The following is a 26,504-nucleotide window of genomic DNA, read 5'->3' on the forward strand; positions in this document are numbered from 1 at the left end:
TAGTTTCCCAGAGCTTTAACTATAATGCAGATAGTCCTGAGATTAAATGTGTGTGCTTACACAGTCTTTACTGGTTCATTTAAGTCTTCCTTCAAAGCGTTTTACATTTTTCAAAGGCCAACACCAATCCAATTGGCTGCTTAAAATGCAACCTATTACAAAAGCAAAGCTATAAGCTCCTGACAAAAACATTCAGCCTTTCATACTAATGACAGATAAAGTGGATTTGGCAAAAGATAATTAGAGAAGTCTAGAAGACTTCTGTATTCTGATGAAATTTGAATGCTTTCTCCAATATAACATAAATATTTAATACTAAGTAAAACCAGAATAAAGTGGTGGGACACGTATGCCTAAAAAAAATGAACTTTACTGTGGAAAAAATCAAAAGGAAGATTGGTTTCAGTAAACTGAACTGCATCAGGAAGTTGTTCGTGACACCATAAAGGAGGAAGCATATGTTTGGTTAATCATCGGACTTGTGGAAGAATGAATTAAGAAGTGCTAACAAATCCATATACATACATTTTTAAAATATAATCTCCTTGTAAAGTAGTGATTTGTACCCAAACCAGAGAATATGATGCAGGACAATTTCTTTGGAATAAACAATCCTCCCAGCACCCTGTTTTCATATAACAAAGAAAAAAATAGAAAGTAAATTCAACTGCAAAATAAATGAGACATCAAAGCACGTCGCTCGCAATAACATTCTTGAAGTGTCATATCTTGGCCGGTATCCCAGGATACCCTTAGAAATGAAACATTGCATCTCAGTGGGATTCTTTCAACAAAATATTTTAATAAATAAATTCAGGTTTTAAGCTAACTTATTTGATTAAATAAAGCTTTGTGGGCATTATGCACAACAGATGTCAGAGCCTGATGGGCTTTTGTTCCAATTCCTAATTATTTGTGAAACTGCCATTTATAAATACCATCACATAGTAAGACCAATAAATAATCCATCTAAAAGGCATAGTATGACTCCATTCTAAAATGGCAAAAATCAGAAGTTTTAAAACAATATCAGGTTTTGAGGACAACTCACAAAACAAAAACCTCAGTGTTCTGCCCTAGTTAAGGTAAGGAACAAACCAGCAAGTTTTCTTCTTGCCTAGCAAAAGCCAAATATGGAGTGAATAACACAACCTTTTGCCAAGTATAAAAGTATAGTCTCACTGTTATTAGTGAGAAACATAGACTGAGAAACTGGCAGTTGTTCACATTTTACCCAGTTTTCCCATTTCTAGAGTAACGATTTCAATAGTTCCCTCTTTTCCAAGAGGTATTTTCAGATACAATTCTAAAAATAGTGGCAACTCAAATTATAGAACGTTTTCTAGCTTTCCTAAGATTGTTTTTACCAATCCCAAGTGCAGACCATGACCATGCTGCTGTCTTTAGACCATGTAAAAACCTTTGGCACTCTTCAGAGAGAACTCATTTATTTTAAAACCACCTGGAAGCAGAGGGAAGACTCTACTTGATTTCAGTGACTGTGAGAGAGTAAACACATTCACTTATTTTGTGTATTACTGCAAATACTATAAAATGAAATCCCTAGAAGTTGTAAAGACAAGATGCCTCTGATCTGGATACCAGATTCCTTTATTTAGGAATTTATAACTAATCAGCCAAAACTCTCCTGTACCTGTTAGTTTTAAGAATTTTTATGGGTTACATTCTCAAAATTAGGCAAACATTTAAATTCCCAGTGAAGCAATGCCCTCAATAAACACTTTATTGCCATTTTAGTCTACTTCAGTGATACAGCAGAGAAGAGCTCATATGCTATATGGTGCTTTCATATCACATACTTAAAAAGGTGAAATGAGAATCTTAAAATTTGGGTTTTGATTTTATGTTTTTCTCTGATAACTTTATAGCATCAAATAAATTTATTTTTGCCTTATTGCTATGATTTTATTTAAATCAGATCCTAAGGTAGCATAATAAGACATCTTAAAAGACAGAAAATATGCCTGCACAATTCCTGGCATGTAAGCAGAGGATCTGTCAAGTCTTCACTTTAAAAAGAACCCAAGAACGAAAAACAAAAAACCAAAAGCATTAAGTGAATTTTATTTGCAAATATCATATGCAAACAAATCGTGTAATTACTTGGACTGAAGAAAACTAATAGGCTACTTTGGTTTTTCCTTCTAATACCAGGAAAATTTTCATCATCCAGATAGCATCCTTGATAGACAGTTACCAAGTCTAGACCCGAGTGTTTTCAATGACAGTGACTACAAAACATGCCTTCCTAGCTTGTCTTACTGCCTATTGGTAAAAATGGTTCCTTAGTGTTTAATTTAAAAAATACATTCTACATGAGACACATCTCTTGTTCTGTCATTGACTACTGATAAAATTAAATTATACCAGCCTACTTCATAACATTTCTTTAAATTTTTGTGATAGTATTTCTTCTCCTCAGTTGTGTTATTCTTTGCATGAACATGCCCAGCCATCATTACCCTCTCTCAGCTCTAATTTCCCTAAACTTTTCATCATTTTTGTTGTTTGTTGAACTGCATCCAGTGCATATCTTCTGCACTATCTTTGAAGATAATCAAGAAAATCCCACACCATTGACACCCTGCAGGAGCTGTTATAAAGACAGAGAAGGTTTACAGCACAACAGCACATCATTGCACATAAAAGGCAAATGCCACCCAAGAAACTTTTTTTTAACCTATAAAGATATTAAAAATCTTTGTTTTACCTATTTTAAAGCTTCTGTGATAATTCTTGCATAAAGGAAGCATCTGATTTAAATTTCATGGTGTCTTATAATACACTAGGACATAAACCAGAAAAATACATACAGGATTAAGTTTCCATAAAGCCCAAATGATCTGGCATATGAAATAGGAGAAGGAATTTAATCCACTTCTATAATGTGGTCAGGGCACATGACTTCCACCCTGTCTCCATAGCTGCCTGCTACAGCCACCAAGCCAGAATAGCCACCCTGGTTCCTCCAGGCCCCTGGCGTGGCTCTAAGGACCCACCACCTGGCCAGCCCTCCTGGCCTGGGCTGGGATGCAGCAGGTTCCTGGTGCAGCTTTTGGGTGACCACGTTCTGCACTGCCCACTGCGCAGCCATGCTCCCCAATTTTGGCAGCGTGCAGAAAGCAGCATGCAGCCACATAACGTCAGAGCACAGAGTGACTGCTCGAGCATATTCATCTTCCTGTGCTGAGCGATGCTGATTTTTAACTTGCCTTGCGAACCTTTTTATATTTACCTCCAGCACTGGCACCTGCAGGAGACAGCACGCCCAAGTGCAGATTGCCTTGGTTTCCTTCACCCTGCAAATTCCCTCCTGACGGAAAACTACACTTTTCAATTGGCTTTGCCATAGATAAAGCCTCTTTTCTCGGCAAACAAATTAAATTAGGAATTAATTTGTTTTAAATGTGAAATAAATTAATCTCTTTACTTAAAAGAAGCCAATCTCATAAGGCAGGAATATTATTTCCTCCTCTTTTTGAGAAAGATAAGAAAAGACCGAAAAGTTTTTTCTATCAAGAATTTTTAAGTCAGGAACTGTTACTGAGCCACTGTGATATGTTTTTGCAGGCAAAACCACAGCATAAGAAGGGTGCAAAACACATGCACAGTTGTACGGTTTTTTAGTCCAAATGCCTCTTCCCTGTCACATGATATTTTCAGACTTGAGAGGAACTCACATAAACTTGAATGCAATTCAGTCTCCTCAAATTTGTTTTCTTTTAAAAGTAGTGTACTTCACAGTGAATTTTTCATACTTTTAAATAGAGGAGTGGCTATAATTTTGCTTTATATCCATTCACAATGCAATTGGAAAGGTGTCCTTTTACTTGCCAACTAGTAAAAGGTACGGTTACGTTCCTGTTCTTGAACATTATTACTCAAAGCTTGTACAAAAGTGAGCACATGACTGTACACTGACCTTCATCTGTTCCCAAATTATGTCTTTTAAAAGCCTTGAATCTGTTTAAGGGGAGTTGCTGAAACCTGAAACTAAGTTAGTCTATTGCTTTATAAAGTAGATGAACGTAAAACTTAAGTATTACATTTCAGACTCTTACTCTACTAAATATAGCAAAATTAGGACAAGGGAGAATATAACTGGAACATGAGCCTGGCTTTAGAGAATAATTTTTTGTTACAGGCATTAATGATTACTTTATAATATTTGGTACATTTCTATTTCTGACAGAAAACCACCAAACATTTGCAGATGGAAAATGTCCTCCTGATCAAGTTTTTTATTTTTTAAAGCAGTGACCTTAAAAAAAAATTAACAACTCCTTGCCTTGCAAATCACACCACCACATATTGCTAACTAGTTCTGATAGACCCAAGTCTAAGAAGTATCTTGAAATACACCTTGCATTTAAATTTTCAGCACTTGCAGTCTGCTTGATTTTCATAAGGATATGTTTAATAATGAGCAAACACATCCACTGACTATTCAGAGGGAAAGCAAACTTCATCAGAAAAGCAAGCAGTGCATAAAATAACTGCAGAAAGCATCTTTTGATGTGGGTCACTGCTTAACACAACAGGCCAGAATCATGTAACGAAAACACCATTTCAATAAACTTGTTCAATAATTATAACCAAAAAGAGGTAATCAAGGATTTTTATATTTCTTCATTCATTTTTAGTAGTCTTTACTGTTGTTTCTAATGTCATAAAACCTTGCATTGAGCTCTGATAATGTTCATCTGCATGTTTCAAACAAAGGTGAACTTAAATGTATCTCCACAGGACAAGAATATTATTTTCCAATAGAAAAATGGCTTATAACTTGACTGGTATCTTGGCAAATTTACAAATTGTTGACAGTTGTCAGATGGGAACTGTAAATTCATTAAGCATTTAATCTACTTAGAAAATCACAGAAACCTTAAAGTTGTAAGAGACTTCTGGAGATCATCTGATCCAACCTCCTGCTCAAAATCAGGCTAACTTCTAAGTTAGGTCTGATTTCTCAAAGCCTTGTCCAGTCAGGATTTGAATTTCTCTGAGGATGGAGGTTCCTCAGCCTCTCTGGGCAAAGCATTCCAGGACTTAATTACTCTCCACAGGTATGTCTTTGTGTCTTGGGTCTTCCTTCTGTTAAAATTTAAACCTAAATTTGGTAAGAAATGCTGCTTCTTTTGTCTATACTGACACTCAGTTGACTTTTCACAGCCAGGTTTTGAAGGTTTGCTTTGGTAACAGTTTATAGTGTCATCAATAATATTTTTGCACAGAACTTTTTTATTTTTCTATTTAAATGGCATGGAGGGATCATGAGTAAGCAATTATTTGTTCAGCATAATTTACAAACTATGTAAAGCAGAGGTGACTCCAGGACTGATACTCTAGCTGAATGGTCTTGATCTTAAGAAAGCTCAGGACCTACACACACTAGACTCAAGCCCAGATCTGCAATAACCAAGAAGAAAGAAAGAAAGAAAAAAAAGTACTATCCAATAAAAATTATGTTATTTTCAGCTTGTGCTAGTGTTATGCCAGCTTGCACACGGTTAAATGATCTTGTACTACTGCAATATAAAGTAAGATTTTAAAAGATGACTCACACTTAAGGCAAATGAAATGACTACTGCATGTCAAAACTCATGTTTTTGTCTTTGTATAATTTAATCACCTGTTCATCTGAACAGTTGGAAAGGATAAATTTATACAAAAATAACTTAAGTTTCTCTTATTAAATATTTTCCTTTATCAAATCCATATTCTCATACAAATTTATTGAATATCGGCTTATGTTACCTTCATCTGAAATAAGAAAGAACACTGGGGTCCCAAAAGAACCTTGCACACAAGCTCTCAGTTCACTGTCATACAGCAAAAAAGTCAGTCTTAAGCACACATCTACTTGTGCTGATAAAAGAGGATGACAGATAAAGACGTGAGTTAGGTGCAATGTCTGGTTTTAAATGATTAACACAGCTGCGTTTATTTATTCAGCATCATTAAATTAATTATACATATCAATGATATGTAAATAGATAATATATACATAGGTGTACTTTACAGATCTGGCATTCCAATCTGTATGTGCAATTTAGGTAAACAGCCTTATTAAAAAACCTTGGAGCATTTAACAGTGTTACAGCATTTTCAGATGTAAAGTAAGTTCAAATAGTTTTGAAAAACTATTACGGAAAAGGGATCTTAATTATGGAAAACACCTACAGTCTTCCTGAAGATGACATACACACTAGGAAATCCTGACCAACAGGACATGTGTCCAGAAACCCCTCCTCTTCTTCCAGATTTTATCGTTCATTAAGAGTAATGGACCTCTAAAAGCCATCTAAACGTGAAATCCTGTATAATCTTCAGCAACTAGACAACGTGATTTTCCATATAACTAGCATCATAGCTTTCCTATTAAAATACAGTAAAATGTAGCACTTGAATGCATTCTAAGGAATTTTGAACCTGAGTAATTTATCTGATAACAATTGGCTTCTTAATGACAAATAGGATTTATATAAACCCGTGGATTTCCTATACAGAACTTTCACATTATTACCTTTGGTGTCAGAAGTTGCATTGAATTTACTTGTGAAAGAGTGTTAGAGATTCTACAGTTCAACAGTAGTCACTAATAAGTTAGGATGGCAGCTGTTGTACATCTGAATCTAACAAATGTTATGTGACCAGAGATGACTGGCATGACATGTGGCCACAGCTTTTTTATACAGTTATGGTCTCAACTATTTAAAAAATGTCCACAAAAGTCCTTCAGAAATACTGCTCCAGAGAAGTTCATGGAAAACTGATCCTTTAATATTTGCCCCACTCAGTTAGTTGCATATATTCACACATTATCACAGAGCTATAAACTAAAGTTTAAACAAAAATAGTACTACAAATTATTCATCTGGAAGTCATGTTCTTAGCACTGTGACTTGAGGCTGGATTCACTTGCTTGAAAGTACACGGCACGTATTAAATTTCCAGCAATCGATTATCATTTCAGCCTTTGTATCTGCGCTCATAAATTCAGGCACATGCTCATATGGATAGAGAAAGTGCAAAGACAGAACCGTCTTCCAGGCAAATTCCAAAAGCAAGTGTGAAGTTCAGTATCGAAGTATCACTGCCTTTTCTGTCTCATTCTCAAGCAGTACAGGCATTTTAATCTATCGAATATTTTCCCAGAACTTTTACCTTCGTAATCTTTATATTGATAAAAGGCATTGCTATCACTTTATGTCCATCCCAGGTACCTACACACAGAAAGATTCACTGTAAGGATTCAGAGGGCTCCAGCAGAGAAGAATTTCCAAAAATGCAATTGATTTTACCTACTTACGTCATGCACAAGAAGAATACATCTCTCAACGTGGTTCTGGTTACAAGTCACAATTTCTTTTGCCATTAAGTGTTTTGCTATTTTTTTACGTTTAATAGATTTAGAAAAAGCTTTCTCTAGGGAAAAGTTGTTACCTTTGCTTTTTATTTTATCTTCTAGTACCTGAATTTTTAGTGACTAAATTAAACATTTATACTTTAAAGAAAGACATGTGAAGTATTTAATAACTCTCAAGACTGGGTCTGTTTCATATATACCCTATTTGTTATAATTTTGCATGAACTGATCTTTGAGGTCAGGAGTTAACTGCTTTTCTTCCTTAATAGGAGCATTACAATTGGAAAGACAGGACAAAATTGCTGACCATCCATTTTTTTTCATGTGCTTAGGAGAGGGTTTGGTGTTTGGAATGGAGGGCCTGAAAGGTTTCAGCATTTGTAAAGTTACTTGAATTTGGCTTTGCCTAAAATATCTTTATACAGTAGTGATGAAGAGGATTAAAATTAAAAAAGTTAGCGTAATACTAGGATTTACTCAAACATAAAACAGAATCTCTAGCTTATTCCAAGTAATTGCCAGTGAAAAAAATAAAACAGTATGACCATAACTTTAGATTGCTTTTTAACAGTCTTTATACTAGTGCAATACCTGGGACTGTATATTCACAGGTGAGAGAGTATGGTCACATACCTGGGACTAGATCATTTAATGGCACAACTAAGAACAGGGTTATGTATGTGGGGTGCAGTGTTTTTCCTTCAGGTGATATATTCACACTCAAAAAAGAAAATTTCAGACAATCCACACTTTCAGTTCCATTTTCTATGTAATCATTAAAATTTACAATACATCATGTGCCAAAATTTTAACACTGGAAAATAAAAGCACAGACAAAACCTACTGAACACATAATCATCCATGAGGAGATTTTAAAATTTCTGCTAATTCTGTCTAACATGGTACAGAACTATTTGCAAGTATTACATAAGAAGTGAGAACTGAAGAGAAAACTGGAGGAAAAAGAAGTGACTCCACATCAACAAGATCTGACCAATGGAAGAGAATACAGTAATGAAATAAATACAACATAAAAACAAAAGGAAATAATGTGATTCCATCTGTTACCTGTCGTGTGTCCTCATAAAATCCCAAAACTTCTTAGTGCCATTCTGGGGGGAAAAAAATAAACAAATCCATCAGTAAAATTAGTTCCAAGTGAAAAATTACTTTAATGAAATTTAAACAGGCATTTCTTTAAAAACTTGGTATAGCTGGTTGTATTTATGAGACTATTATTCTGGATTTTGACAGTAAGAATTAAAGATGCTCAGAACTGCCTTAGGACAGTTCAAAATCTTAGATCCACAATACTATGCTGACAGCTAACTTAAGGCTATGGTAGTCTTCAGGCCCAATTTTGGCCGCAGTACCAACTTCAGATGCCCAATCTAATCAAGGTGGTAGGAAGCTATAAGCTGCTAAGTTTTAACCAGTAAAATAACCCACAGATCTATATTCTTCCATGTCCAGAAAGGGCCTTAACTTAGGAGGACTGGTCAGCACTTACCTCCTAACTAAACTCCTTTGGGATCCAGGAACAAGACATCCCTCCCTCTAATCCCTTACAAGGCCCAAAATAGCAGTTCTGTCCATGACACGCCTAACACGAAGAGATCGCACTCCGTTCTACACAACAGCTGTTATTCTGCACTGCTTTTGGTGGTGAGGATACAAACAGTAGGCTTGAAGTCACAGCACTCATCTAAGAACTGGAAGACATAAAATGCATTATTTTCTCAAGTTGGGCCAACTCCTGTCCTCTGCTATCTTAAGAAGAATGACATCCACTGCAGCACAGCTGAAACTGATCCCTGAAAACAAGCATTCTTCACAGTTATAATGAACATGTACGCACTTGCTTACATTTATATTCTATTTGCTATAATTACCTGTGCCAATTCATGCACAGCAGTTAACAGAGACGTTACACAAATAATCTGAATTTGTATCTGAAATATAAATCAAGATATTTCACTCCTAGGTCAGTTTTAAGTCTATATAAGGGATCAGCATGCCACCAGATGAAATTCTTTTGGTTGATACCTTTCTCTTATCAGCAAGGCAAAAACTAGACCTGCTGAAAACCCACATACCTAAAATAGGCTTAATGTGAAAAGGAGCACAAGCTCTCTATTATAAAGTATGGTTAAATGGATGATCAAACCCTAAGCAATTGGTTAATCATTTAAAGCAGGTCAATGTGAGGAATGAAAGAAGAATCAAGTTCAGTTGGTGGGTAAAGGTGCCAACCAATATAGACGGGCTCTTCAGCTCTATTACAGATGTCATGGCTACCAAGTACACAACAGCTGGTGGGGATTAGGTAACAAGCACTCTGGTTCAGAGATTAAGCTCCTGAGCTTTATGAGTTTACCAAGCTTTTGGAAGAGTGACTACTTGCTTGCTAGCTGGGTTCTCCTTCATTCCCACAACTCTTAATTATAACAGTTGTTCGCCTCAAAAGAAACTCTAGTCTACTCTTCCATTGGTGTCTGCACATACTTTCTGTTAGCATTGACAGGAATCAAACGTGTACATTAAAAGAGGAGCCCTGACATTGTTTAAATGCAATATAAAGTTGAAAGAGAAATAATGGCAGCAAATCTGCAGTGTGAACTTGAAATATTAAAGCCATTTTTTATCAAGCTGAGTGTGCATCCAATCTGTTCCACCTGGTGAGATAGAGGAACAACTTTGAAAGGACTATGACACACAGCTGGAACACTTGAATGTAATAGCATGAGCTATGCTGTGTGGTAAGACAATTTAAGGTATTAAATGTGTACGGTCCACTCAATGGCACACTGCTGTGCAATTTTCCATTTGACATGAGTGAGCCGGGAAACTGTGGACCAAGGATAATGTCTTCTGCAGGTACCTTCATATCACTTCCCCAGCTTCAACCTTTGCCTGCCCCAAATGGAAAGGTGTGCTACCATCATCCATTCTCCTGTTGGAGTGTCCACTTGGGAGAAATGTATGTGTCCAGCTGATGGAGGAGACAAAAAGCCTGAATCAAGGCTCTCCATGCATTAATTTAGGCTATTAGTCCTGTGATACTACTTCCTGATGTATGATCCCAGCAACAATCTTCTTGGCTCTTTCCTCTTGCCATCATTTTGCAAATTACAGAACCTGATTGCTTTGGAGCAATCACGAAAGGGTTTCAAATAGCTGAGGAAAATTACACCCCAGAGAATCATCCCCATCCAGATGGGATCCATCAGATTTGAATGACCTCTTCTCAAGGATGAGCTCCATTAGCAATAAGAGAATCTACCTCACAGACGTGCACATAATTTTTAACAGAAAGTAAAAGGGACTTAGTACCTAAAAAAAACCTAATCAGAAGATAAAATCTGTATTTTCTGTTTTCTAAGTGGCTGGACAGCACATAAAGCACTTTCTCTAGAACATGATTTGATTAGTTTAAGATCCAAACTCAAAACCAGCCACAGGTGAAATTAATTTGAGTCTGTTCATTTGAGATATTGGTTATCATCACACACTCTGACTGGACAGTATTTTTTTTACTATATTTGAATAAAAAATATTTCATATGATCAACCTGCACCTGTTCAAACAAATAAATCAATAAATAAATAAATGAAACATTCCAACATCTTATTGTTTACAATGGCAGAAACCCAAATTAGCCCCATTCGCGCCCTATTGTCCAAGTCAAATGTAATTTGAACCCAACCGTACAGAACTGAGTTTCTATTGTACCCAACGCGTGGTTCTTTCCTAACAGACTAGTATGAAGGTTGCTAATTATTAATAGCATGTAAACAGTTACCAATGGTTCTTATGCTGCTTTACATACTTTACAGAACATTAATTCTAACCAGTTTCTAACCAACTATATCAAGCTGTATGTAATATCTCTATCTTATCTTTAAGACAAAAATATTAATTGTTGGAACTGATCAAATTCACACTTTTAAAAGTCAAGTAGCCATGATTACTGTTAAGCAGTCCCATACGAAATATATCTTAGCCTTTGACAATGTTCTTTTATCACCACAGTTACAGATAGTTGGAAAGAATTAAAGGTGTCAGGGGCCAACATCACTCCCAAAAAGGAGAAGTACCTTTGTAAAATACAAAAGCTTTCCCAAACCCTTAACACTCTTCATTTTAATAAACTTATATATTTGCATTATTATAAAATATTCCATTCTCCAATGTCTAATAAGGAACAATCCAGGTATCTCTCAATGAAGCAAGAGAAATAGTGTAACTGATTGCTGGGAGATCTAAACACTGACAATGGGAAGGAGAAAGGAGTGTATTACTACATTTGAGAATGATTTAAAGAATTATTCTTCAAATAGGAAATGTGTCCTGTGATGTTTTATAAAGACAAGTATGTCAAAAGTATTTATATTAGTATTTATCTGTTCAGAACAGCAGTTTTGATACTGCAACAACCTTGTATAACAGACATTTAATTTGGTAAATCTTTAATCATAAAGTAATCACACTGTAGTTCTGTGCTCAATGTTCAGGTTCTCTGATGTTGCAATGCTGAACTAGTGCATATAGTATGTGTAAATTAATAAACATGTATTCCAGGAGAGGCAGTATGTGAGACAGCTTCGTTTCACATGACACACAAGACAGATTACTTACATAAGTACAAATTGCATAAGAAAGACGTATCAGGTCAGATGAAATGTCCATCTTGCCCAGTATCCTGTCTCTAACAGTAAAAGGAAAATTTAAGGACACAGGAAATATAGGGCAATACTCTTCCAAGCCTTTAACAAAAGCCAGCTGAAGGGTGTCAAAAGATAATCCCTCAAAAAAGCATCCAAATTAAACAGAGTCCTCCCCCAATCCCCAAAAGCAAGCAGAAACAGCCTTTTCTATACTATCTGAATGTGCAGTAGTTTGTCACAAGTCCTGCGCATCCTGTCTGTAACACCGACTTGATAATGGCATTGACAACTTAGAATTACAACAGTATGCTACCAGCTTGACAGTGTGCACAGGGAGAACTCAACCCCTTTGGTTCAAGTGATTCAAGGACAACTACGCGCTGCAAAGAGCTCTCTGCTAGACAACTGCTGACAATGGACGCAAATTCAGCAGATGTGACTCCTACCAGCAGAGCCCTGTTTATGACGCCACCCATACTTGATCTCCACATTCTCTGTCCTGCTTCGATCCTTCGAATCATTTTCCTAAGACTCGTCCTGCACCTGCTCATTGCCATAATTACAGGCAGGAGCCTGCTCACACTGTCTGTTACGGGTAAGTTGGACTTGTCTGCAGCCTATAATCAAAATACTGTTCTTTTTCCCGCCTACGCTCCGCCTGTGACTAAAATGCCTTAGAATCACTGCACCAGGGATATTGCTGTCCTCTGCTTTCCTCCACTACCTTAGGCAATATAATGTTTGAACAACATGGTCAAATTTCTGTCAGGATACCTACGCAAAGGATAATTTCTGCTTCCTAGAGAAACTCACTCAAGACTTAGCCCAAGCTAGCCAATATAAAAGACAAAAAGGACATGCTATGCTAATAATGTAGGAAGAAACATCCACTGGCACTGATCGTATGGTGATACTGGGTGTGCTCCCCATGTGACAGACCTTGGACATGATGTGACTCGAGTCACCTGGGAGTTTCCCTCTACTCTTCATTTGGGAGAGCTTGAATGCCTTCCTTTTTTCCCTGAGGGCAGCACCCAGATACGGTCTGCCACCTGAGAAGCTCCTGAACCAGCTCATACATCAGGTAAAAGTGTCTCCACACCCACCAACACTCAGCTCGGTGTTACACTGATACCACCCTGGGCCTTCAAAAAAAACACGGCCCAAACCAACCAACACAGCCCTCCTGGGATTCACAACAATTCCTCAGTAGATTCAGCTTTTCCAATGGTGGGAATAAGTTTTTAAACATTGTTTTAGAGAGCAAGCCTTCCCTCAAGGACCCCTCCCAAAGAATGGGGTATGTTTGTAAATGATAGAAGTGAATTAAAGCTGTGGTGCCCCAGTTACAAACAAGCAGACCTGCACCTTTCCAATGTTTTTTGGAAAAAAAAATTAAAAAAATTGGAAAAAAATTGGAAAAACAGCCAAAGAGTTTTGAGATGAGGAAGAGAAAGGGATAGTGGTGCAGTAGGCCTGCCATGCTGCTAATAGTAGTGTGTCACCTCAGGACAGTGCCACACTAAGGGCTGACATAGCAGAAGTCTGTAAAATTATGAATGACATGGAGATGGTGAATGTGAAACAGTTATTCACAATTTCTCATAATATAGAAGCACCATGTCATAGCTGGCTACCTGAGGACCAAGGCTAAGGTTTATCTGAGCGCTGATCTGTCTCTTTTCAAGGAACCAGTAGTTTTCCTTGCTTGTTTTATGCATAAAACAATTAACAAATAGCTTCTGAAACACCTACATGCAAGCTGTATTACATATATGTTTTAAATACATGTAATTAAAGATTTATACTTCTTACATTTTAATAAGTTTTATTCTGAAGAGTAAACGGAAAACATGTTAGTGTAACACATACAAGAACACTCACAAAACCTCTTTAAATGCTTCCTTTATCTCTACATAACGATTGTTTCACACCATCAGACCAGGGTGTCTAAAATAAATCGTCAATACACAGGTTTACAGCCACAGATTTCCTGTAGTTACTCTGTTGGGAGTTCAGACCATTCAACAAATCAAAATTTACACTGGATTTGCACCGATTTACATGACTTCTTGTAATAAGCTCTGGACCAACAACACGCGCCTGAAGCAGAAATTACCTTTACCCAAAATTTACTGAAAGGTTCTCCTATCTTATTTGCTTTATTTAAGTATTACAAAAAGCAACCAAATTAAAGACACTGTCCTGTGTCATCTCCCATTTTATCAACAGAAAACTTCTGCTTGGACAGACAAAGCCAAACAGCCAAGAACGGTAAAGTCACACCAAAGCCACCTCCGAAAGAGGGTTCATACTGTGTATTATGGATTTTTGAGGAGACTGGTAGCAGGTCCTGCAGGCAAATCACTTAACATGCTGAAGACATATGTCCAAAATAAGCAAACTAACTTCACATATGCCACTAAGAGAGAAAAAAAAAAAAATCTGTCCGTGACAATGATTAACTTCTTACTGTTTACATTACAGGAGAGACAGCATGACGTTTGGTGACCCATTGTGATAGGCACTAAACATATGTAGTGGGAACAGTTCCTGTTCAATGATCTTACAATTCAGTTAGAGTCCAGACAAAAGTTGGTGTAAACAAGCTGAGGCAGTTAAGGAAAGACAACAAATACATTATGGTATAGATAAGCTACAGGCACAAGTTATGAGGGTTAAAATGACAAACAACAGGCATGATCCCCTAGCCTCTACCAGTTGGACTGGGTTTAAAGCAGTCATCCAAGAAGTACATGTTCCATGATTGTGAAAAAAAGCAAACTTGAGAAGCTGAAGCAATTATAACATAAAAATAACTCTGTCCTCATTGCTCCCTTTACTCTTTTTTCACACTCCTAAGAAAATAAAACAATTAATGTCCTTAACGCAAAGGGATTATGACCATTCTTCATGCAATAAAATAATAACACTATAGGTAAAGAAAAACAGATAAGAGAATTAATTGGCAAATAACGGTCTTAAACCAGAGTCAGCAAAGCCAAACAAGTGTGTGGTCCCTGTTTAATGATTTACATGTAAAATGGCAGTAAAACTTCCTAGAGGAATAATCAGATTTTCCTTTTTTCTGTCCTCAAAAGAATTTTTATAAGCTATGAGGGTATGTTTTTCTTTCAAAACACATGTCAATTTTGTTTTTCTATTGCACTCACTTTCACATTCAACCAATCTATAAATTTATCTACACAGTTTAATAACAACATGCACAGCAATGCCTCTATCTGGAGATGCACTATGCATTCTATTGTTGAGATGTCTACTTGTTGCCCAGAACCGCATGGCAAGAAAACATCAAACTTGTCACTTTATTAGATGGATTTTTCTCAGATTAATCCAAAAGAGCAGCATGCTTGGGGAATCAAGTAACTGACTCATGAAGACAGACAAAAACCTGCACCAATGCAGCCACCTCCTGCAGCCTCCAGCCACATTTATTTACTTAAGTGGTCTTAGCTAAATGCTTTTCAGTCATATTCACCTTTTTATGACCAATAAAAGCTGCCAACAGGTAAATTCACAGTAAAAACAACTCAATAATTCAGTACTGTTTGGTTTATGAAATTTACACTCCTACAATGGGAAAATATGCCCTGAAGATGTGCATTAGCTGCTGCTTCCCCTTGAGTCACGGTTCTTGGGCTAAACAGAGTGGACTTCCCCTATGGTAAACGCAGCAAGGCAGGAGATACTCGATGCTAAAAGTTACACCCTCATCCCTCTGTAAATGAACCTTTCCCTTCCTTTCTCCACCCACTAGAGCAGAAGTGCTCCTATCAGTTGAGATTTCCTTGTTACATTTCTTTTTTCAGTTTAATGGAATCTGATGTCACATCTGTAGCAGTTTCCAGTGGAAACATATGAGGATTTATAATCTAATATAAACCATTGCTTGCCAGCTGAATTATTAATGCTATAACTCTTTGTTATATATAATCGATACATAATGTTTCCAGCATCCACAGTGATGTGCCCACAGAAGCTGTACTGCCAGGACAAACTCAAGACTGAACACTTTACACTTTTCACCTTCCCATTGTACAATTAGTGGCCAAATTACCTTACACTGTCTGAATATTTTTCACAGTATTTTCAGCACTTTGCCACATACAAAAATTATGTAAATAAACCACCAGGTTTGACCCAAAAAAATCCATAGTTCGGGATTTTTTTTAGGAAATAAAGCATTAATAATTAACATTATACTGTTAAACCTGTATGAAGAACAGAGAAAGACAGCTAAAGCAAGTTTGGACTTGTGAAGTTTTCCAGATAAGAATAAAGTAAAATACCTGTTCTATACACTTTAAAAGTTCCATTGCCTCCTGTTTAATATTTTTATTGTATTACTAAGTTAGTGGCTGGTTTTTGTTTACACACGCTAGAGAGCTGCCATGCTGTACTTAAAAATCTTCTTGAAGCACAAAAAACCAGGGCAAAGGAACAGTTAAAAATTCAAGGGCAATTAATATTCAACTTTTTCATCTAAAAGAAAAACCCTGTCCTGAACAGACTATTTTGCATATGAAATCCGTTTGAAATAATGAATTACCAAAGGGGTTTTGTCTACTTTAAAGGTTTGATTTGTGGTAACCAGGGCAAAAGCTGTCTTATTTTTATGTAATTACGGATTTCACAGAAAGTATTACATATCTTTCATAATGAAAGGAAGCACTTTCAGCTGGCATAAAACCATGCAACTCAATTAAAAAACAATAATAAAATCAATAAAATCATTCTAATTTGCATTAGTTGAGTGCCTGGCCCTTTTTTCTTTCTTTTCTTCTGAGCTCATACATCAGTATTAGGGAACTGTCTTATCCTTGGCTATCATATTACATAACTACTAATTTAAATGCAAAGTGTTGGTCTTAAAACTCACTCAGTACTGGTGTGCAGTCCTATAACAGTGTAAGTCGATGGAAAGCCAGGCTGCCCTTTTTCTACCCCAGCTGCATATCACCGCTCTACCCCTACCCCATCCCTGAGATTCCTGTAACTACACAGCAAGCTGGTTCTGGGAACTGATGTGGGGAAAAAAAGAAAAAAAAAAAAAAGTGCTCTACAATAAAACCTGATGAAAAATTTGATTTTTAGTAGTCAACGTGAATGTAACGCCATTACATACATACCAAGTTTGCACCGATGACTATTAAACAGAACAGCCTTGGTCTATTCAAAATGACTCCAAGAAGACAGAGATGTACCTGATAAGGAGCATTCTACAGAAAGACACAAACACACAAAAACAGCCTAAATTACAATTTCAGTCCACACCCGCTAATCCACTCCATCAGACTGCACACGCTGGAGTAAATGAAGCCTCATCTTCAAAAGCAATTTGCAGAATTACTTGCTGATGTTGAAGAACTACTTCAAAAGAATGTAAGTGTTATGGAATTTTACTGTTTTTTTAAACAAGCCACTGTTTAAGCTCAAGAGGAAGGGGAGGGGAGTGTTTGTTTTTTAAACAAAGCTTGTAAGATTTCATTACTAAACTATCCAGAATATTTATTTTAAAAGCATCATGATTACAAATAATGACATTTTCAGTTTTTAACTTACCCATATTCAAATGTTTCAGTTAGAAATGATTGGTTTTAGTGCCTTTGTGGAATCTGCATCCAAAATTACACAAGCTGATGACTTTTCAACAATATTAAAAATGCACATTCTGTCTGAAGCACAAATACCACTGCTGCTAATTGGCTTTAATTGATAGTATTAACAATTTCAGAAGTACGACTAAGTGAGCAAAGTTCATGGGGACAAATCGTTCTATATGCTAAAGAACAACATGCCAGCTCCAGCTGACACCACAGTTCTGGGCAGGGCAGGACAAAGTTGTCCACTACACTAATTTTATGTACAAGGATCTTGAACAAGAGGCAGAGGTGCTCAGCTCTGTGTGACAGCAAACTCTGTAAGACATGGACTTGACTTCTTATTTGAAATTAGCTGGAAGGCATAAAGGTACTTCTTGAAGAAACTGTAATGTATACCAGTGGAGACCACACCAGGGATACCTCAAGAGACATAAAACCTAAGGTCATAGACTAATTTTTACAACCCATATCAATTTTCTCTTCAAAGTGAGGGTTATTCTGGTAGGAGTTTGTAATGAAACTGCAAACAGATGGTTATGGCAATAGAGTTTACTGTTCAAAGGTGCAATTTTTTCACACTTTAGGAGGTAAAATAAACAATGGAGAACACATTAATTTATTCAACTGTTAATGTAATACTGGGCCAAGCCACTTTGTTCATTTTATGTACATCAACTGCCAGAACAATTACAACTAAGATACTTGATGTGTAACTAAACTTTCTTGTATAATCCTCTGGAAGTTTACTTTTCAAGTCACAGTTTGTTTTTTGTGTGTACTTTTCAACAATGGAGCTGTTGCAGTTTAGCTTGGCATTCAGCTATCAGTAAGATCACTTACCTTTGAATGAAATTTATAAAACATGACAATTAAGTGTATATAAATACACTAAATTAAGTTAAATCTCCTTTCTTGCCTTTTCTGGTTTTAATATACACCACTATTAAGAACAATTGCATATACATATCAAACATGCTTTATTCCAAGGCAAATACATAGTAGCATACCAAAATCTATACTACAAAGAATAAAGATACGGTGCTTGCGTTAGGAAACATGATATGCACAAAGGTCAAATTTATGACTTTTCTCACATCACTGTACTGCCAGGTCAGCATATAATTTAAGGTTATAAACTGATACACAGATGGGGCTTTCCTAGAACTCAGTTAACTCCAACTCTGTTGAAAGGAACCAATTGCTAATAGTTAAAGAGATTTCAGATTCTAGTGTTCTTGTATATAAAGGACAAAATTTAAGTATTCAACTGCTTTGTCTTTTACTTAAATTCCTGTCACATTATTGAATTTTGCTGCATGTATTTTCCCGTTTTCACTAAACTGTGTTTTCCCTTTGAAGTCTGGCACACTTTCTTATTTTGCAGGGATAAAAGGAACATACACTTTCCATATTTACAAAATTACTAACACCACTTTTTCCGTAAAGTCATAGTAAAACATGAAACCTGAAACTTTGACTGGATATAGTTAAGGAATATCTCTTAATAATGAAAGATTTTTTTTTAACAGAGGTAATATTATTTGCAAGCTGTGCATTCAGCTGACATTTACAGAAAAGTATTTTGCTGTGCCTTCAAACAAATGCATTACACACCTTATGCAGCTACTTATATCCATACTTGCTGAAAACCTGCACAGCAAGGGCCATTTTTGTAATCTTTTCCCAGTATGTTTGTTACTGTTAAAGAAAAAATCTCACACAATTTGAAAAAACCTATTTATTTGCAAAATTACTATCAAAATGACAAAACCTCAGGAAATTTAAACCATTAAGATTTATTCTGCCATACTTTCTGCTTAATCTGTATCGGCACTTCCATCAAAATCCTATCACCCTTTCCCTGCTTCCTGCATAGCCTCCTGTGTGCTAACAACACAAGGATTTCTGCAGTCACACAGAACCACACTGAAGATGTCATCTAGTGACTAAACCAACTCAGCACAAAAAAAATTACCCATTGCAGTCATCTTGCCACTGAGTAAAGGGATGTGCCACGCAAAAGAGGGGACAACTGTACCTGTAATTTCATGACTCACGTTCTACAATTCTAATCTGCCAAATAATTAAGGACATGCTAGACTTGATGATGTTCAATGGGATTAACACACGTATCTTTGAAGATCAGAAGCTAGAAGCAATTGAGACAATTGTCCTGGGTAAAGCATGATCAGAAATTGCAATGTTTTGTCTTCTGAATTCTATATCAGGACAAGCAGAAGTGATCCTAAGATTAAAATCACATCCCTGTGAAAAAGGAGCATTGCATTTTTTTAATTTAATTTTATTTTTTTAGTTTATTGTACACATTACCCATCCACTGAACATTAAGGGAAATAATAAATTCCCTGAACAAACTAAGAGGCTGAGAAACAAAGATGCAGGAGGCACATCAGCTGGCTCCAGCTCAGAGAACAACAGCCAGGGAAATACCTCAATAAGAGGGCTGCTGAGAACTCCTAGGTATTCTGCATTTCATTTCTTTTTCTGGAGTTTTCTTTATTTGTATAAATTGTCACATATTCATTGAGTTAGAAACAAAGAAACAAACATGATCTTTGTAGTTCAGTAATAAATGAATCCAGGGAAAAAAAGGCATGGGTTCATATCCCTGCTCCAATTTATAACAATTTATGAACAACTCTAAAAGATGAGATTTAAGAAAACACTCTGTAGCATTCAATAACCTTAACTTCTAAGGCACTCACTGGAAAGATGTAAGATCTGAATTGAGACTTCACTCTGAACCACTGTCGTTTCAGGTAAATGCCAGATCCCCCAAATAACGTCTAAACATACTTATTTAACCATGTCATATTCTGTGGTAAGATTTAAACTGCAATATTTGTATTAAGATTACAAAACTATTTCTGTTTTGCTACCTGATGGAGCCTTAGTGAAATTCAGTGAGACTGATTCCTGCAAATTTGGGAAATGACACACTCCTAAGTCACTAACGACAACATTTTCCAAACTACTAAATTTTACTGAGACACAGCTAACTATAAGGAAAATAAACTTTGTTTTCTTTTTTTTTTTAAAGAGACCAAAAGAATGAAAAACGTCTCCAGGAACCCCATTTTCATCTCTCCTAGTCTGTTGCCAGCTGCTTCTTTTAGAATCATAGAATGGTTTGGGTTGGAAGGAACCTTAAAGATCATCTAGTTCCACCCCCCTGCCATGGGCAAGGACACCTTCCACTAGACCAGGTTGCTCCAAGCCCCATCCAGCCTGGCCCTGAGCACTTCCAGGGATGGGGCATCCACAGCTGCTCTGGGCAACCTGTGCCAGTGCCTCAACAACCTCACAGTAAGGCACTTTAAATCTACTCTGTTTTAGTTTAAAGCCATTACCCCTTGTCCTGTTGCTACAGGCCCTTGTAAATAGTCTCTCCCCATCTTTATTATAAGCTCCCTTTAGGTACTGGCAGGTGCTGTAAGGTCTACCCAAAGTCTTCTCTTCTCCAGGCTGAACAACCCCAACTCTCTCAACCTGCCTTCATAGGAGAGGTGCTCCAGCCCTCTGATCATCTTCACGGCCCTCCTCTGGAGTTGTTCCAACAGGTCCATGTCTTTTTTATGTTGGGGGCCCCAGAGCTGAAAGCAGTGCTCCACATGCGGTATTATGAGAGCAGAGTAGAGGGGGAGAATCACCCCCCTTGACCTGCTGGCCACACTTCTTTTGATGCAGCCCAGGATATGGTTGGCTTTCTGGGCTGCAAGTGCATACTTTCAGGCCATGTTGAGTTTTTTGTTCACCAGCAGCCCCAAGTCCCTCTGCTCAGGACTGATCTCAACCCATTCTCCAGCCTGTAATGATACTGGGGGTTGCCCCAACTCATGTGCAGGTCCTTGCAATTGGTCTTTTTTAATTTAATGGAAGGGACACTTTGGGAGGTGTTGCATGGAAGGGACACCTTTTGACCACCGAGTTACCAAGATAAAGCACCTGACTGTGAAATTTCAGACTACTGATATTTAATGACAGGCAGGGGAAATAGTTCTGCACTTGTCATAACGTATCTAGATCAATTATGTCTGTAGTAGCTGTTTCAACGTAGAATGATATTCAACATAAAGTATCTGTTGTGAGTCCAAGACCCCATAGTGGATGAGAAATCTCACTTAATATTCTTTAACTCCATTCTGTACCCATCCTCTGTGCTCATTAGTCAAAATATCCTTTCAACCCCTTAGGAAGGGGACTCTCCAAATTATACATACAGGACAAATGCTGCTTTGGTCCAAATCACATTCCCATAACTTGTGCTTCCCCTGACCACTTACTGGCATAGCATCCCGAAGAATTTGGGACTGCTGAAGACAACCTCGTGTAGAATCTCTGACTTGAAGAGACAGGGACCCCACTGACTGTCAGGATTTAGGGCTTTAACCTCATCTCTGCAGGCACAGCAGGGAGAGAAGCAAACATAAGTATAGTAAGTAGGAGAAAATGAAATCTTAAAATCATCAGTCCCAAGGCAACCACTACGCCTACAAGCATAATTTCTTCTTCTCTGCTACCCTAGGTCATGACCCTCATCCCAAAGAGGAAGGAAAGAAACTGTCCTTTCATCATTAATTTTGCTATGCCATTCAGGAAAACAACACTGACAACACTATAAAACCACAGTTTAAGATGCCACTGGTATTTCAGCCAAATGCTAATCACCACCATCAATTACCTAATACTTCTCATTACCTCTTTAGTAATTCTAACAAATTCCATTGCAACTTATACAGGGTCTGTTTAAAATCTTCCCAGGTTGACAAAGAGCCAGCAGAAAAAAAGCAACTACCCCTCTTCTACCACAGCACTGGACCACTCCATTTTTATATAAATAATCAAGCTGCATTCAGACACCATGCAGCTGATGAAGGCTGGGCTGACTACGTCACCTGAAGCAGAACACTGGTAAGAAAAAGCTTGTGTATAGATTTTTGTATCATTAAAACTGGATTTAAAAAAACCCAAGACAGTAAACAATCTGTCATGCATTAACTTCAAAGTTACTTGGTTTTGCAAATGCACCTGTAAAGCAATAGCATGGATCACATAAGTATGATTTTTAAAAGTAATTAGCAAATCTATTTATTTATTTAGAACTTAGGAAGGACAAAATATTTCTGATGCAGAGTTCAATGCAGGAACAATACAGCTCCATGAACTGTACACCTCGCATCACACACCAGTCTGGTACATGCCAGCAAAGAACCAGCATTAACAAGATTGACCAAGGTCAGCAAGCAGCACCTGGGAGACCCTAAGTTTCAACAAAGTTGGGAACAAAGCCAGATGCACCACGGTGTCTCCATGGTGAAGTAAGAGTGGGAAAGGACGCCTCCTACACACCAGGTCTCACAGGAACTCAAGGTTACTGCTTACTTCAAGTGTTTCCCTAGACTAGATCGCAGGGTTCTGAGCATGTCTCCTCTGTACTGAATACCGTGAGCACGTTAAAACCATTTATTGCTGTTTCTTCTTGCTCCTTCATCAGAATACCAAGACCCCTTGAGCTCCAAGACTTTATCCTGAGCGTGCAATGGCATGAACCCTCCATACACGGAAGAGCCTAAAATCTTGGGCAAAGAATGAAGGTCAAAATTCACTTCCCAGACTCATCAGGGCTGGTCTGAGAATGAGGAATTAACTTCCACCAAGCGCTACAGACAATTACACACGTTCCCTTGCAAGAGCAAGACGCACATTTCTGACCAGAAAGTTTACAAAACACAGCACCCAGAAAGCTGTTTCTTTTCTCTTTCATCCTCTCCCCAAGGCACAACTGTTAGGTGTGGTTTGTCATCCCACTTAGTGCAGTACTGGAAGGAATGCCACTGCTCTATCATAAGGGCTGCAGAAGAATGTACAGACAAGAGGGGAGGGAAGACACAGTGCCAACTGGCATTCAGCTGGGCTTTTTGAGAAATACTTCAAAAGCAAATACTCCAACAGTTTTTCAGTTTAGTGAAATAGTTTCCCTGAGTAACTTTTTTTTCAGCCCCTGGGTGTGATTACATCTCTATTCTTCACACACACACACCCCCAACACAATTCTTACACTTAAATCTTGTAATTTATATGACTACTTTTACAAATTAATCTTTCTCTATGGAGTGCACCATAATGCTCTAGGGAGGCTTGTATGTTCCCGTGAATCTTGTGAGAGTTCTGCCAAGAGGTTTTAACTCCTATACAGATCAAAGAGAAAGTAATGAGATAAAAAGAAACAGGGTTCTCTAGACTGACAGGTCAACCACCTCTCCTCAACAAGAAAAAACGACGGTTCACCAAAACAACCAGGGAGACAATCAGGTTTCAAATTTGGAGGAACTATCCCATAAAGTACCATAGTAATAATTTCTGTACTAACGATTCCTGACTGGTTTCACTGAATAGGAGGCCATGTTATCCTTTAACTTACCTGAGTGGTACAAATCAGGCGAGTTACAGACCAAATTTTAGACTGTATAAACTGCAGTGCTATGGAAATGTCACTGAAGAGCGACACAAGCCTTTCAGACAAAGGAAGACAGAAACTGTCTACCTATGTCCAGTATTTTAAAGCGTCAGAAATGTTACAACGCTGAAAGCAGAGTGCTAAGTGTAGACATACATATGAAATTCTAGAACAGATTTGCCAAAAGATTTGATAGCCCTCTCTTCTAATCCTGCTGCTTCAAAAGCTCAACAAGCTCAAGTGGCCAAATAATAACAAAGGTAGGTCTTAAAGCCAAAACTAAACTGAATGAAGCCAACAGTGAGTTATTTCAGCAGTTCAAGGACATATACGAAAGCTATATAGGTTCATATCCTGAACAAATTTATACATTATTTACCATGTTGTACCTAATAAACAAATTTACCTGTTTTCCCTATTTTTTCCATATCTTGATTTCCAGCTCTGTATGTCAAAGCATGTAATTTCTGGTCAAAAATCACTGAACTTCTGAGACTCCAATCACCTTACTTTCCAAGCAAAAAAAAAAATTAAAAAAATCCATTAGTCAAATTACTTTAGTCTTTGCCTAAACTAGGATTAAGAAGAAACGATGCAAGTGAAGACCTGGCCTCACCAATGAGAGCAGGAAAAATACAGTTTTATTCAGCAAGGTTGAAGTTCAACAGTTTATAAAAATACATGCTAAGGATCTTAGTGTCTGGCCAGACCCATTTATAGCATAGAACCTTTTTATGCAGCAAATCAAAACGGTACATCCATTCCAATTTCACAAATAACTAGTATAGCTAATTAAAACATCAGCTAATATGACAAATATCATTGAAAAGAATCCTTAAAACACTAACACCAAGTTCTGAAATTCTGTGTTGTTGCTTGCATAATGAGTATTTCTACCCACCTAAATCATCTTGTATGTCATGAAAATCTTACAGAATCACTCAGCGTTATGCTTTTTGATCACAATATACCATTTCTAGGCATATTACGAGCACAAAATCCGGTAACTGCAGTCATTGCATAATAAGCTCTTGCAAAAAACAATGTTCTACATAACAATCAGATCTAGGGTCAGAATTATGCATAAGTGTAGCTATTTAACTGTAGAAAGAATTTGTGAATTAAAACTGAAACTACAACATTGAACATTTCTGAAATCTTAAGATAGTGAATAATGCATGCCGTGTGTTATCAGCTTGCTGAGGAATTCTAGTCTTTTAAAATAATTGTTTGTATTTGCTTACTAAATATGCACCTGGATCGTATGCAGCATGAAAGACATCAGAACAAGCATTTGCCTTAAAAGAATGAAGCCTCAGTGGAAATGTTTTCAATGCACACTCTGGGTTGGTTTTTTTTCACTATTGTTTTTTTAATTAGATTACTACACAATCAAAAACTGTACTATTTACTGACTGGCAGGACTGTGGAAGGAAAAGAAGGTGGGGAGAGAAGAGGAAAGTGAGAGGACCAGGTTCTAGAAAAAACACACAATTACTAGGTGATATATAAATGCACTTTGCACACACTGAACACATAATAAATCTTACATACTCCAACACAAAGAAAAAGAACTATTTCAGAAAGAGACATGAATTTGTAACCCTAGGTAATTAAAAATACCAGAAAAAAAGCATCCCTAAATACAGGGGAAAGAAAATTAAAAAGCACAGTAACCACCTACATTTTTATGCTTGTGTACTTTTCCCTCTGTGCATTATGAAAAAAAAACCCAAAACCCTTGGAAAAAAAAATAATCTTGCACACATGCAGAGAGTCACAAAAGCTGTGAAAGAGATACTTAGCACAGGTTCCAGACCAGATGACAAGGCATTAAACTTTCACCTTTAGGTAGTTATGATGATCTGATATCTCTTTTATGATAAATCCCAACTTTTTTAATTAAAATCGACAATGTGTTTAACAAGCAATTCTTCCATCAATCTTTGATGTGTTTTACTTATAGAGCAATGACAGTTTTCAGTTCAGTCTCCTTAAACTTCCAGAGAAATCATTTTCCACTCACTTGCTTTGAAAGCCATTAAAACAACTTGATGAAGAACAGCAGCAGGGGGCTAACAGAAGCCAAGGCTTAGTAACAATCTTTAGATTTTTCTCCTAAGACTTTCTCACAGACCCTCCTCACAAAGATTATCAGGGCTTTTCATCCTCTCCCTTCTCCACAACCCCACCCCCCCCAATATCATTTCGAAGTGACAAATGCAACTAGCTCCAGGTTCTGATCTGTTCTTAATTTCACTTTTACCTCTCAATTTTTATTTACTCAACTTAAATCCGATTCCCTTAGTAGTGTCATCTCCTCATCATCTTCCTGTTTGGGAAAA

The 26,504-nt window shown here is 37.1% G+C and overlaps 1 protein-coding gene across 2 annotated transcripts in view; it reads right to left on the bottom strand.

The window, feature by feature from the left end:
* Positions 1-26,504, bottom strand: part of NUDT14 (nudix hydrolase 14) — a 62,492-nt gene that overhangs the window by 24,924 nt on the left and 11,064 nt on the right. For both annotated transcript variants that reach the window (XM_037394431.1, XM_037394429.1), the window contains exon 2: positions 8,459-8,502. In XM_037394431.1, the coding sequence (XP_037250328.1) occupies positions 8,459-8,502 (44 nt within the window). The remainder of the gene's footprint in view (positions 1-8,458; positions 8,503-26,504) is intronic.

The sequence above is a fragment of the Falco rusticolus genome, chromosome 7 (assembly GCF_015220075.1).
Source record: "Falco rusticolus isolate bFalRus1 chromosome 7, bFalRus1.pri, whole genome shotgun sequence".
NCBI lineage: Eukaryota > Metazoa > Chordata > Aves > Falconiformes > Falconidae > Falco > Falco rusticolus.